At 37.6% G+C, this 14746-nt stretch overlaps 2 protein-coding genes across 8 annotated transcripts in view; one reads left to right on the top strand and one right to left on the bottom strand.

Annotated features, from left to right (window-relative positions):
* The window catches only part of nt5dc1 (5'-nucleotidase domain containing 1), a 568470-nt gene that overhangs the window by 396610 nt on the left and 157114 nt on the right, over nt 1-14746 (bottom strand). The window lies entirely within an intron of this gene.
* The window catches only part of LOC122548586 (uncharacterized), a 56674-nt gene continuing 52094 nt past the window's right edge, over nt 10167-14746 (top strand). The window contains exon 1 of the mRNA XM_087975790.1: nt 10167-10312. Coding sequence (XP_087831916.1) covers nt 10201-10312 — 112 coding nt within the window. The 5' untranslated portion in view covers nt 10167-10200. The remainder of the gene's footprint in view (nt 10313-14746) is intronic.

Below are 14746 nucleotides of genomic sequence, written 5' to 3'. Positions count from 1 at the left end.
AGGACTACGAGCAACCTCCAGTGGCTGATGAACAGGCTAAAGAAGTCATAGCAGAAAGTCCCCTCAGGATGTAGAGGTGCTACAAGATTCCCAGAGTCAATTGTCCTTAATTCTACTTTCTCCAGACGTGCAAGGCTGCTACACATGGAGGACATCCAAGTCAAGGTTCACAGAACGATGCCAACTGTTGGAGGAGGACTTGCAAACTGAAGGGGTGAGTGGCCATCCTTGCCTTGTGGCTAAGGGGCAGTTGCTCTAAATTTCATGCAACTGACTGCTTCCAAGGATTCTCAATCCCACAGAAGTATCAAGGTTGTTACTGACCCAACCTATGTCAGATCAGATTGCCTTATCTCATTTGCTTGTGCCATAGTTAGTGCCACAGTCCAGGCAGTAGGTTTTGCCAACATAGCTGGCTTCCCCAAGGTGCCATATGCCTCACTCATTTCGGAGACATGGCATCAAGGATGATAGGGAAATACAGGAGGCCCAGAGTCTAAGTCGTAAGGGGACCTTCAGCTGTGTCTGACTAATGAAATAGCCCCTTGAAGCACTTCATATTGCACACAAACATAGCTCATTTCGTGAGGTAAACAATAACATATTCCATCATTCCAGGAGCGCTGGCAGACATTTTTTTGTTTCCACTGTGTATTTGTCATTTGGATAGGGATAGAATGCAAGATATGTACTGCTTCCTTGCACTCTCTCTTAATTCCATTAGTTCTGAGCTTCCCCACGTTTCCACGCAATTCTTTCACTTAAGTCTTTATAGCCCCACATTAGTCCCTGAGCTCCTGGCCTGCAACCCAGCCATGTCAACTGTCCTTTTAAACACAGCCCCTCTGTTTAAACCAGGGTGGTGGTGCCTGTTTATATCCCTTCCCGCAGTAACCCTTGTACTCTGATACAGAAAGGAGTTGCCCCCTTCAGAATTATTGTTCAATTTGCTTCTTAGCATGCTGCCTCTAAGCCCGACGACTAACTTCCCTAACTTTCCCTCAACATCAGCGTCCTGTGATAAGACCCCTTTCAGTGAACAGATCACTTTTTTTTTTAAGATTAGATTCCCTACAGTGTGGAAACAGGCCCTTCGGCCCAACAAATTCACTCCGACACTCCAAAGAGCAACCCACCCAGACCCATTCCCCTATACCAAACACTACAGACAATTTAGCATGGCCAATTCACCTAACCTGCACATCTTTGGACTCTCGGACTGGTCAAGGCCAACCCCATTGATTAACTTGCAACAACAGCCCCAAGTAATGATTGACCAAACTTCTGACTGATCTCTGTGCAGTTCCCAGATTGAATTACTGATAATCTCTGGACTGACCAGGTCAAACCCCAAGACTGTAATACTATTGAATCCCTGACCTTGATTGCCCCCAAGCCACTGGACTCATTTCAGACAATGCTCCAGACTCATGTCAGTCACTGTTGACTTCACTAAGAATGACTTTCCTTGGAGACATAGCCATTTGATAGAAGCAATAAGTGCGTTTGCTGCATAAGCTGCTGGCACATACTGTGGATATAATGTTGATGTAGCATGGTGCCATAAAGCCCCTTGTCTGGTGAATGCTGGAAAACATGATGTATTTTCTGACATTGTGCCTCCACTAAGAGGTAAGGCAAGACACAGATACTGGGGGCTAAATGTTTGAATGATGCAACAATATGCAATAAAACAAAGAAAGGTAAGGCAGCGATGCTAACATCATCCAAGTAAGTGCAAAGTGAGAAAGTGCTATCAAACCAAGCTGAAAGCCCTTGTGTGTGTCAGGCTCCAATGCAGTAAAGGGATGCCTGTTCTGTGCACAAGTGGCCTGGCAGCACCATTACAATGGAAGATGTTGATATGCTCCATTATGCAGGACAGTAATGATGAACTATAATCAATGAGAGCTGGACATATGCCATGATGACGTGGTGAGGCTGTTGCATGTCCAATGCTACCCTCCTTGGGGGAGGATGTAGGCTTGCGTTGATCATGATGCTCGTCCTAAGATCATGAGGAATGCTGGACAAGATGGAGGCCCCAAGGGATTGGAAAACTGGAGTTGCCAGGTAACGGCACAGATTTCCATTACGGAAATTGGCAGTATCTCGTTTCTTTCCATTGCCTAATAAAATAAAAACGTTTTAATACAGATGAACAGGCCTACTGCTGCTTACTGGCAAGACCTGCACCTCACTGTTAAAATCTTGGTTTGAAAATTGGGTCTTCTTTCTTTGCTATCTCTTTTTTTTTGTTCTCACTGTTCTTCACCAACTGACATGGCATTGCCCACATTGATATGGGGCTAAGATTCCATTCTCTGTCACTGAAGTGGAGAAAATAGCAAATTCAGGCACAAATATTTCAAAAAAAGGTTACAGGGCTTTTTGCAACATGTAACTTGGCAAGAAGCAAACCTCACAATAAACTTGGGTGAAATAGGCAGCTGAATAGGTTCTGCAGAAAGAGAAGATAAAAGAAAGGATGGAACACAAGGTGATGGGGTCAAGATTAACTGAAGGGGTGCACATTTTCGGCCAAACGTGCTGTTCATGTTCCTAACTTTCCTATGTTCTAACCACCAATTTAAACAATTTGGTTTAAAAATATTTGGCAACATAAAAAGTTAAAAATATAGCAAGCACACTTAAGAAAAACATTTTTATGTACAAGTTGCCAGGGCATTTCAGCTGTAATACTTTTCATGCCAAATAGCTAACATTCTAAATAAGTTAAAATGTCAAACCTATTTCCACTGGTTTTAAAAGGCAGTTATTTGCACTAGAAAACAACAGAATCAGTGATCACATTGTCTCCTTTGACTCAGAGGTTATGGGTTTAAGCTGCACTGCACTGACGTAGTATTGGTTTTTGGTGGGATGTTAAACGAAGATGCCATCTACTTGTTCACCGTGGAACAACATGAATAAAATAGGAAATTCACCTGGTTTCCTTGCTGAAATGTGTCTCTTAATAAACACCAGCAAAAATAGATGAATCTGTGAGACCTTGACCTAAGCCAGTTAGTAACCATGACTGTCCACATAACCAAAATGATTCAACTGGGATGGGATGTGGGACTAACTACCCTGAATTTACATAGGGCCCCCTAATCTTCCACCATAATGATGATGGAGATCAACACTAATTCTGCTCACAACTCCCAAACAAAAATAGCATCAATCTGCTTTTTCTGTTTTTCCTCAGTTTCTGTTGATTTCTCACTGGAGAAACATCTCCGAACAGAAACACCAGGCTTGGATACATGCAAATTCCATCTTATAGCTAACAATTCTGTAGAAAATAGTTACAAAATCACATCCAGCACACACTGCAAATGATTCTTATATTATTTTTTCCCTTAGTGATTTTTCTTGTTTTTTGTAAAGGCGTGTGCATCTAGCGTATAGGGGTTGATTCATGTCCAATATTAATTCAGTCAAAAAAATTAATGTGAATATACACAGCTGTACAATTCATGTATTTTAATCCAAAAAAAGTCAAATTGAGGATCCCTCATCTTCAGTTGTTACTATTATCACCATTCATTTAACAAGCATATAGGATGATAAACTTGCCATAACATACAAACTAGAATCGTCATTAAAAGTTACTACAGAGCTACTAAAACAATCTTGTCCCAAATCTCCAAAACAGACAAAACGTTGAAAAATTTGCTCAGACCTGAGAACAAATATGAGAATCACTGGGCACAATTAAACCAGCACTGCTGCTTTGATACAGGCGCATATAAATTCTGAACAGTTAGCACCAATTAAAGCTAACTTTTTTTAAATTGGCCTGTAGCATTTAAAGAAGAAATCAATCTTGGTTGGAGCAGGTGCTGAAACTGGTCACAATAAAGGGGAAACGAGAAAAACATAGAAAGCACAAGATGACAGAATTGTGGCTCCAAGAACTTACAACGCTGTATTGAAGACGACAGTCCAGGTCTTGGAAAAGAGGAGAGTTGTCATCTATTTAAAATATGCCAGGTAAAATTGTTTGTTAACAATTCAGGTTTTTTTCAATATATAATTTCAGTTACATCACACTGTAAACTTCTGCTGTAAATTCTGTATCTTATGATCTTCTAGTCCACAACCACCTGATGAAGGAGCAACGCTCCATAAGCTGGAGCTTCCAAATAGATCTGTTGGACTACAACCGAATACTGCTTGGATTGTGTAATAAAATTTCATTTCTAACGTTTATTGAGATGTAGCATTTATTTCAGCAGTATTGTGAAGTCTGACACCATGATAGTCAGCAGTAGAAAGTGGATAAGTGTCAGACTGACAGGTAATAGGGAAATAGAGTTGCATTCATCAGCACCATAATCAGATGCTCCGGTCAGCCGAAGAGTCAAAGAATGTGATGCTGGAAAAGCACACACAGTCAGGCAGCATCCGAGAAGCAGGAGAGCCCATGTTTCCGGCATATGCCCTTCGTCAGCCAAAGATACTGGATGGGTTCAGTGCCTTTTCCTCTTCTTCCTCTTCCTCAGCTGACCAACACATACACATGGTGAAGAGGGCTGTACTTCATAACATTTCATCTGCAAGATGAAACAAGTCTTAAAATATTCTCTGGTGAATACAACTTAAATCATCCAGGGATGTCCAGTCAGCAATGCAAACCACCAAAAAGCTTTCACAAACTGTATAACAAGTACCAATTTGTAATTAACCTTAAAGTAGATTTTGATGAGTTTAAATAGGGCCAACAGGAGATCGTCCCTGCTGTTGAATGTATGCTCAGCTGGGTATGGTTAAAGAGCGCGCTTTGATTAGAATGTTCAGGTTGAAAACGCAACTGCTGATGTCAAAACAGCGTCACATGCTGACTGGTGTCATAACTTTATAATCTGCATACCTCAGATGCATGTTAGGAGTGACCACGCAAATACTCTTACAAAAGCTACATCTAACATGGACATGATCAGAAGTGTGATGTTTCTCAGGGGTGCCATTTTGGACCAAAACAGCGACCAACAGCACCAAAGATTATGTACTCGAGGAAGCTTAATTTTCTAACCAAAGCTGTCCTCATCATAAATTGAGGCAATTATTGAGTAAAATCCGCAAGTTAAATTTAAGATCCACTTTCCCTCCATGACAAAAGCAGCAGATTCTGAAGAGGATTATGGGCATCTGTTTACAAGGCTGGTTCCAACAATGTGGCAATTCAGTTAGGAGGAAATGGTAGAGCAGTTGAGACTACTTCCATGGAATTGAGGAGGTTAAGAGGAGATGTGACATACGTTTTCAAAATTGTGAGGAGTCTGGACAGAGTGGATAGGGAGAAACTTCCCACTCATGAAAAGATCAATAACCAGAGGACATGGTTTAGCAAAAGAAGCAAAATGCAAGGGAGAAAAGTTGTTTCATATAGCGGGAAATGCATATTCTGGAAGTGCGATGCAAGCAAGTTCGACTGAGGCATGTGAGAGGGCATTAGATGATTTTTCAAATACAAGCAATACAAGGTTACAGAGTAAAGACAGGAAACTGGTACTAGATCAGAGTGGTGCTGGAAAAGCACAGCAGGTCAGGCAGCATCCGAGGAGCAGGAAAATCGACGTTTCGGGCAAAAGCTCTAATCTAGACTCTGGTTTCCAACATCTGCAGTCCTTGTTTTTACCTAGGAAATTGATACTGTTAAAATGCTGAGAGAGCTGGTATACTCATGAAGGGCTGAATGCCTAGTGCATCTTAACCTGAGGTTCTGTAATTCTCTCCACAAAATAATGCTGCATTAATTGAAATTTTGAAGACTAATCAATACGTATTTTTTCCCATTTAGGCCAGATTATGAAGGAAATGGATCATTGGCAAATAAATGGAACTAAGGTACAAAACAGACAGTGATGAAAGAGGCTCATGGAGCTAAATACTCTGCTCTTATTAATGAATCTAGTTTCCATTCCTGAGGGCTAAGTCCTTGAATTAAAATGGTGAATCCAGTGGAGAGACACCAACAATTGTGAGACAGAATTGGATCAGAGAGAAAATACATTGCAATGTTCAACATCAGAATCAATACTGCTTCAATTTTAGTTTAAAAAGCTGAATTAATTTAAGACTGTCTACTGAGTAACAATGCTCTTAGAAGCATTCTCGAAGTTTTAGCTGTAAAATTTTTTAAGTAGTAATTATTTTAAACAAGGGCACCACCAAGTGTTATCCTTCTTACATTACAGGAGTTAAATTCAGCAACCTCCATTCTTGGAATATTCAGTCACAAAGTCTGGAACACAATAATTGTAGGGTGTTGAAATATTCTGAACATAAGATGTCATGAAATCAAGTGACCATAAAAACAACCACAAAATATTAATAGAAAAAATACAAACATTTCTTTATTTAAAACATGAACTAGAATGATACCAACAATTACACATTTAATTAAATAATACTGATATACACCATAAGAACTTGCGAGTTTTGAACTAAATTACATCTGCAAACTGTGACTGAGTGAGGAAATTACATTCTGAATGAGATACATGGTATAATTTTTGCAAACACTGCATCGTGTTTATTTGATGAATAAGTACATCAGCTTTGTTTTTCTTCAGTTTTTTTTTATATTTACCAACTCAAAATTACCCTTAGGCACCATTTTAGCATCAAATTAAATCACATTTGTGTTTTGATAAATACTTCACTAATTCCCTAAAATGCAGCTCACATCACATAAGTCAACACTGAAAATCCAATCAATTTGTCTCGTTATTCTCTTACACCTCCCTCTTAAGATTTAGTGTTGCTACTTGAAGTACTTCCAACAAAAACAATTTCACCCTTCTTCCTGTACTGAAATAGAAACATGGTGTTTTCAAAAATGTACAATGTTAGTTAACCTATAAAAAGCAAGAGAAGGAATTACCTGCATTTATGTAATGATTTTCTTAACAACCATACATCTCAAAGTGCTGTACATCAAAGGACGTACATTCAACTATAACTGCACTTGTGTCAGAATTGAAATAAGTGAATGAAAGATGATGCAACATGATAGTACAATACAAAGAGTAGCAATATTATCCTGTCACAAATGATTATATTACAGCCGTATACCAATAACAGCTAAAATGTCTTCTCTGGAAGGAAATCTACTATCCTTACCTAGTCTGGCCTTCAGATGACTCCAGATCTGCAGCAACACGGTTGACTCTGAACTGCCCTCTGAAGTGGTCCTAGTAGACACTCAGTTCAAGCGCAATTAAGGATGGGCAATAAAAGCTGGCTTTGTCAGCGATGCCCTCATCCCATAAAAAAAAAAGAAAAACTACTTTTTCAAGATTAAAATATATCATAAATGACAAGCAAGAAAGATCCAGGAATTAATTTTCTGGTCAGTGTCTGTGTGGATATTGCTAACTATATTAAAGTTTACGTACTCCAAATTTCATGCTTCAAACATGTCATACTCATTCAGCCAAACCAGAATTGCACAGTCCAATATACCATGTTCGTACTTCTTTCAAGTTTATTTCCACATTGGAAAAAATGAAAGTAGCATAAAATGAAAATAATAATAATTGCAGCATTAATGCAGTGGGTAACTTTCTTACAAAACCAACCTAAAGAAACATTAAATGTGAAAAACATGCTCATATTTAAGGTTTAAAGAACCTTCAGAGTTATTTTTCATTAATTTATTAACTGCAATAATGTCATATTTATACTGAAAAAGCAAGCCAAAAATTCAAAAATAATGCTTTGCATTCCTGATCAGAAAAGAATATTTCAATTTTTGCTTGCTTTGTTGTTTCATACAGCCATACAGCACAGAAACAGACCCCTTCGGGCCAACTCGTACATACAACCAAACATCTCAATCTGACCTCGTCCCATTTGCCAACATTTGGCCCATATCCTTCTAAACCTTTCCTATTCATGTACCCATCCAGATGCCTTTTACATACTGGAATTGTACCTGCCTCCAACCACTTCCTCTGGCAACTCATTCCATAAATGCACCACCCTCTGTGTGAAAAAGTTACAGATTTTCAAGACTACTAATTCTGTTTTCACAAGGCTTCTCGTAGTTTTAGTATAAATCAATTATCCAACAAGTGTATTCAGTATTGATATGAAAAAGGGACCATAAAAGTCCCTACCAAACTTTGCTAGCAAAAATCTGTTAAATTTGTAAGAGTATCAGTGATGCAAAGGGTATCTGCTTAGTTGAGGATAAGGGGAAAATTAGTTTGAGTTACCCCTCTGGTTTGCATCCAGAAAAGCCTGATGCTTGTTGGTGTGCACAAGTCTAGGTGTAGAATATGAAGTGTTATAGATGTATCATGTTGTCAAACAGTTTTACTGAAACTCAGAATTCAGGTTTTTCAGGTGCTACTTGCATTATGATATTTTGCCCATTTAATCAAAACAGATAAGTGTGGGTATTAGCTAATTGGGGAAAGGGAACATTTTCATTGTTTATAATTGATCAAAATTCGTGAAGAAAATAGTTTCAGAAAGCAATAAGTGGGTGCTTCATAATTCATTATTGAATTCCTCCAAGAATACAGCATGAGGAATACTTGCAGCCTGCATGTTTCATGAATTACACAGAATTAAACTTAGTGATTATACTTCAATCCACTTTTTTCCATCAAATCCATCGACTATCTTCACATAACCCCTTTCAAATATCTTTCTGTTCCTTTCTCCTTAATCGGGTTTATCTTGCTTCTGCTAAATGCATCTATCTTATTTGCCTCAAATATACACTGTGGTAGAGTGTCCCACATTCTAACCACTTTGTATAAAGTTTCCCCCAATTTCCTGTTGTATTTCTTGGTGGTTGTCTTATATTTTTGGCTCTTCCTCCTTGTCTCTCCATTAAGTTGAAACATTTTTTGCATTGACCTATTACTTAATCTTAAAAATCTCTAACAAGAGAGATCAACCTCTTCAATTCTTTTTAATAGGTAACTTTCTCAGTTCTGATACCACCCTCATAAATCTTTTTGCCAGCTTCTCCAGTGCCTCCATAATTCTTTAATAAATGGGGCCAGAACTGTCTAATAACTGTATGAGAGATAATAATTTTATCTGTTATAGATAATTTTTCTTGCATTTCAATTCTATCCGTCCAGAAATGAACCAGAAATACTTATGTGCATTATTTATTGTCTTATTAAAGTACACATCTACTTCAAGCACCCTTTGTAGAATCTGTACCTCTGGATCCCATAGCTCCTCGCTCTCATTTTGACTTCACTTCCGAAGGAACATGGAATATACAATTTCCAAATTCTTCACACCCAGACATATCACCTCACAGTTATTTATATTGAAATTATTTTCACAATATAAAGCAATCTATCTGAAAATCATTATAAATGGTTAAACTGGTAGGAAATAAACAATCTTTAGATCCTACATAGAAAATCAGAAGAAATAAAGTGTTGTTTGAAAATCTTAATATCTTTATGACATCATCTGTGATTTGAGTTAAATATATTTTTGCAACTTTAGTTTACGGTAGCATTGAAGAAAAACATTGATTTTTTTTTTAAAAAATCAATCAGAATTTGCTTTGGAAGCTCTGTTCTACATTTGGTTTTGCAACTGTCTGCATGAGGTGGAGACCAATGCCAAAGAAGGCAAAACAGCTCAAACCACAAGAAATCCACTAACCTGATTTAACTTTTCCACGTTAAAAAAAATATATTCCATAATTAGCACTTGCACTTTTAAAAGGGAGGAGTTGTCAAATTTAGCGATATGTCAAGAACTGTCTACTATATAAATAGAGCAACATGCATCGTTTTGGAATCATTGCTCCAGTTGACACTCCACAAATTCAGAGGATAATCCATTTGGGTACTACATTGACTGTGAAGGCAAATTATGCTGGTAGGTTTGAGCTTCTATTTATTATCAATTTCTTAACGTGCTTCCAAGATTCATAAGGATTCATTCCTTTCATACTGTGTGCGCTCTACTCTATTTTAACGATTTTCTAGCAAATTTTGTCAACTGTTTCAGCTGTCATTTGCAAACTTTATAAAATGATTTGTTACATTCAAATGTTACCAGAAAGTGCAAAAATAATATAAACTTTACAATAATGTCAATTTGATAAAATTTACAAATAACTCTATAAATTTCAACAGAAACATTGGAATGAAGGTATTCTAATAGTTCCTATTGATCCTTTTATAGATTTGAACATCAAACATGGATTCCAAACAAATCTGTGCTGTTCTGCTATTACTATCTGTGACTCTGGTCCACGGAACAGGATTTAATAGATATGCCTACATAAGGAAAAATGTAAAAAGCCACGGAGGTAAATTTAAAGATTTCACTTTGTTTCAGCACTTGATACTAAAATATGAATCTTGAGAAAGCTTAAACAGTTCTCTTTGAAAATGGTTATCTCCCACAACCCACAAGGAGAGTTAATTGTTGTCCTGGAAATTACTATGCTGTTTCTCTGCCAAATGTGGAAAGAAAGAAATTTAGTCTGTATGCACGTGTTTACTTGTGCACACTAGTGCATGTGGTTGTTGGTTAATGTTTCAGAGGGTAGAGGGAGGGTCGTTTATTTTTCCTGCAGGTTTTTTTTGCATCCTATGACAGATAGAGGCATCAAGAACTATAACAATGCAGAGTAGCAGTTGGGGAATGTGCTGCCAACTTTACAGTACTGACTGGTAGCACTAAAAGCAGTCCTGCACAATGCCTACATCTTGATTACAATATATTAAAATTCAATGTGGCATGCACTTAAAGAACATAAGATAAATATTACTACCATATTGTGAAGCAGATGTATTAAATTATAAATGCATGAACCGTAATTATGAAGTATTCAGAAACATTTGAAACTAATATAATTTTGATTACATCTTTGAAGGTTAAGCATTTAATTAATTTGAAGAATTTTCAGATTATGTTTGTATCTATTTAAAAATATACAAAGGAACTGATCAATTCTTGTCAAGGCAGTTAAAGGGAAAAAAAAGTGAAAATGCCATATAGAACTACAGACTGATCTCTCAATAGAGGGACAAGACTGGCAGTGGTTTAATCTGAGGGTTACCATGCCTTAGGAAAAGGACAAGGTTGAGAAATAGAGATCTTCACAGTAACCTCAGCCACCTTTTGTGTGGGAACAGAACCTCACCACAAACCAGCCACCTGAGCTAATTGAACACTTAAAGAAAATACTGAAAGCTTTTTTTTGGTAAAACCTTTAAAGAAAATAATAAAAGCTGTATGAAAAATAGTGGTTAACATGCAGTACACAAGATGTTAAAACAGGAATTGGAAAACGTCTACAATATGAGCAAAAAATAATCCTATTCATCTTGTAGACATTCCAAGAGCACGAATAATGCACATTTACCCATCAAAATGGCTATACAACTAGTACAGGTTAATTAAAAGCTTGGGTTACAGTTATCACATTTATCAATACTGCAACAATGTTTTTTTTTTACTCCAAACAATCATCTAGAGCTTGAAACTCAGCATGCTTCTTATTGCAAAGGTAGTTGGCATAATCCTGCATCTGTTGTTGACTTGGCAACATGTAGAGGGCAGAACTATCACATAGGAAGTACTAATAAAGATATTCACTTAAAAGAATAAAACCTTTCAAGGAAAGTACACTTCTGGGGATGATCGCGTTTAACCTTTCGAGAAATCTCTGTCAAGTCCTTTCATGGAAGTTGCCTGTTTTCATTTATGCCCTGATAAAGTTGCAAGTATTAAAATGAGGGCAAAGAATTGTGGACATTCAGTGAAGTTTCCTTTTCTGGAGTAAGCTTACAATGTATTTACAATAAGTTTACAATGTATTTATCCTCAATGGCCAATGAATATATCTAAATAACTTTAAATGCAGCTATATTTTATGTGAAATAAATTTCCACCAATACAAGTCATGTGACCAAAATGTCTACTGCCATATATTAGTCAGAAGCCTCACTCCAGAGTTTGAGTGCATTATTTAAATGTGCTTTATTTCAGTGCTGAACAATTAGCGAGTGGTTAAAAGTGCTTACTTTTAGATAAGGCATTCACCTGTCTGCCTTCTGAAATTAATGGATAATTTATTTGGAGTATTTGAAGAGCAGAAAGGTGTCTTTGTACTTTATCCAATATTTATCAGTCAACCAGCACCACTAAAACATGCCATCTGACCATTTTTCTCACTGCTGTTTATTGTAGCTTGCTTTGTGAAAACTGGTCACAGCATATTCTTACAAAGGATATTAATGTGAACTGTTTTTAAGCTACTCTGGCATCACTAAAGGCATTTTTGAATATGTTTATTCTCTTTGTAATGGGTTTGCATGCTATGACCTCTCCGTTTATTCTATTTTAAAGAACGCTTGAATCAAGGTGCCATAGTTCGCAGGGTGGGTCACTTGACCCAAAATGTTAAATCTGTTTTGTCTCCTTAGATGCTGCCAGACCTGCTGTGCTTTTCCAGCAATCGGTTTTTGTTTCTGATTTACAGCACCCGCAGTTTTTTCATTTTTTTTAACCATAGTTTGTATTCTGATACTCAAGGAATTAATTTAAACTTAATATTGTCAGAGTGCAACTAGGATAAAACTGAATTTCTAGAATTTAAAACTAAATTTTGAGACTTAAATGGAATTAACCCCTGTGTAAATAAACAAACTGTTCACAGAAGTTAGTCCAGATTAAAATAATTTAACACAAACAAGTGCAGTTAAATGTTGCCTATCAATATTTACGTGGCTCTGCTAAATGCACTATTCTACAGGCAAAGGAGTAACACAAATGTTATGGGTCAAATAGCTTCTTGCTTCTTCTACATTCCCTTGTAAGTATTATTGTAAAAATGAACAGTTGAAATAAATGCTCTAAGAATAAAAATCTTTATCACCATTTTAAATGGGAGACTCCTTACTTCTAAGCTGCATCCCCAGTTCTCATCTATGGTATGAGGTAAATATCCTCTTGTCATCCACACTATCAAATGCCCTAAGAATATTTCATATTTCAAGTTTCACAGTCTTCAGTATGTACTTGTTCTTCTCAAAATAGATCACTCTACAATTCTTTGACAGTTATCTATCCAATTTACTAACCTATGTCTTCCTCAGGTCACTTATAGTTTTATTCACAGTTAATTACAGACAGTGGTCAGAATGTAATTCTGGCAATAGAAGTCCTGCCTGCCAGCTGAAGAATTTGTGGAATCCTGAGTTTCCTTGAATGGGGAATCCCCACCAGAATTAAGAGCCTGTCAGTTACTTGACTGGACATCAGAGCTTTCCCAGAAATTAGGCTAATCAGAGACTAAGGGTTCTGTGTTGTATGTGAGTACTAGTGAAAGTGATAGTTGCTGCCAATAATGCTCCCAACCAGAAGCACATCACAGGTACAATTACCAGTGGTGGTGAGTTAAAGCCATTAAGTAGGCAGTAATTGTCAACTGAAGAATCTCAATTACATCATCTACAAGCTCTCCCATTCTAATTTAATTGAACATAGTGGTCTATTCACACCTGATTATAAACACCTCCCCCTTCAAACTTTCCACCAGAAGGGCATGAAATTCTGCCCATTATTTCCATGTTGATGACAGTGATAGCAATATTCATGAAGACAAATCCAGGTCTTGATTTCGCAATCCAAAGGAAAGCAAGGATGCCAACACTGGACCCTTGGGGTCTTTTAGTTTCTTCCAACCTGTCCACCAAAAGCAGTATGGAGCCTGCCTACCATCACCCTTTCCTGCAACACTGGTTCACTAATACATACTGCCACTGAATTTCCTTTGCCCTAGTTCAGTGAGCCCTCAGCTCGCACTGACAAGCGACTTGCCAACTGAATTCTGATTAAGACCAAAAGTGAAAATAGTTCAGGCCTTGTGCTGAGTTAGGTGATGGATGAACCACTTACTTACCAAAAACTTAAGATTTATACCTTAAATGGAAACATATGAATTAGGAGGTGGCCACTCAGCCCCTCAAGCCTGTCCATAATGGCTGACTGAATTACTCCATATTCCTACCTACCCCTCCAATAATCTTTGTTACCCCCTTGTATATCAAGAGTCAATCCACCTTTGCCTTAAAATATTCAAAGATTTTGCATTTACTGCCTTTTCAGTAAGAGCATTCCAAAAACTTACAGGCATTGAGTGAAAATATTTCTCCTCATTGTCTTAAATGGACGACAGGACATTCTCTCATGACATCCTCTGCACATCCATCCTATGAACTTGTACATTTCAATCGAGTTGCTTCTTACTCTTCTCAACTCCAGCAAACACGAGCCTGTTCAACCTTTTCTCATAAGAAACATGGTCCATTCCAGACATTAAGTCTTGGGGTTCTAGAGTAGAGTGGTGCTGGAAAAGCACAGCTGTTCAGGCAGCATCCAAGCAGTAAAATCGACGTTTCGGGCAAAAGCCCTTCATCAGGAATACCTGAAACGTCAACTTTACTGCTCCTCGGATGCTGCCTGAACTGCTGTGCTTTTCCAGCACCACTCTATTCCAGAATCTGGTTTCCAGCATCTGCAGTCATTGTTTTTACCTATTAAGTCTTGGGAACCTTCCCTGAACTGCTTCCAATACACTTATATATTTCTTGAGATAAGGAGACCAATACTGTACACAGTACTCAGATATGGTCACACGAATGCCCTGTAAAGTTCAAGTAAAACCAGCTTACGTTTGCAATCAATTCCCCTTGCAGTAAAAGGTTTTGCTGTACTTGCATACTTAAATGAG

The sequence above is a fragment of the Chiloscyllium plagiosum genome, unplaced genomic scaffold (assembly GCF_037043375.1).
Source record: "Chiloscyllium plagiosum isolate Xiang-an unplaced genomic scaffold, Cpla_swu_hap1 HiC_scaffold_3, whole genome shotgun sequence".
NCBI classification, from domain to species: Eukaryota; Metazoa; Chordata; class Chondrichthyes; order Orectolobiformes; family Hemiscylliidae; genus Chiloscyllium; species Chiloscyllium plagiosum.
This window is presented reverse-complemented; position numbering and strand designations above follow the sequence as displayed.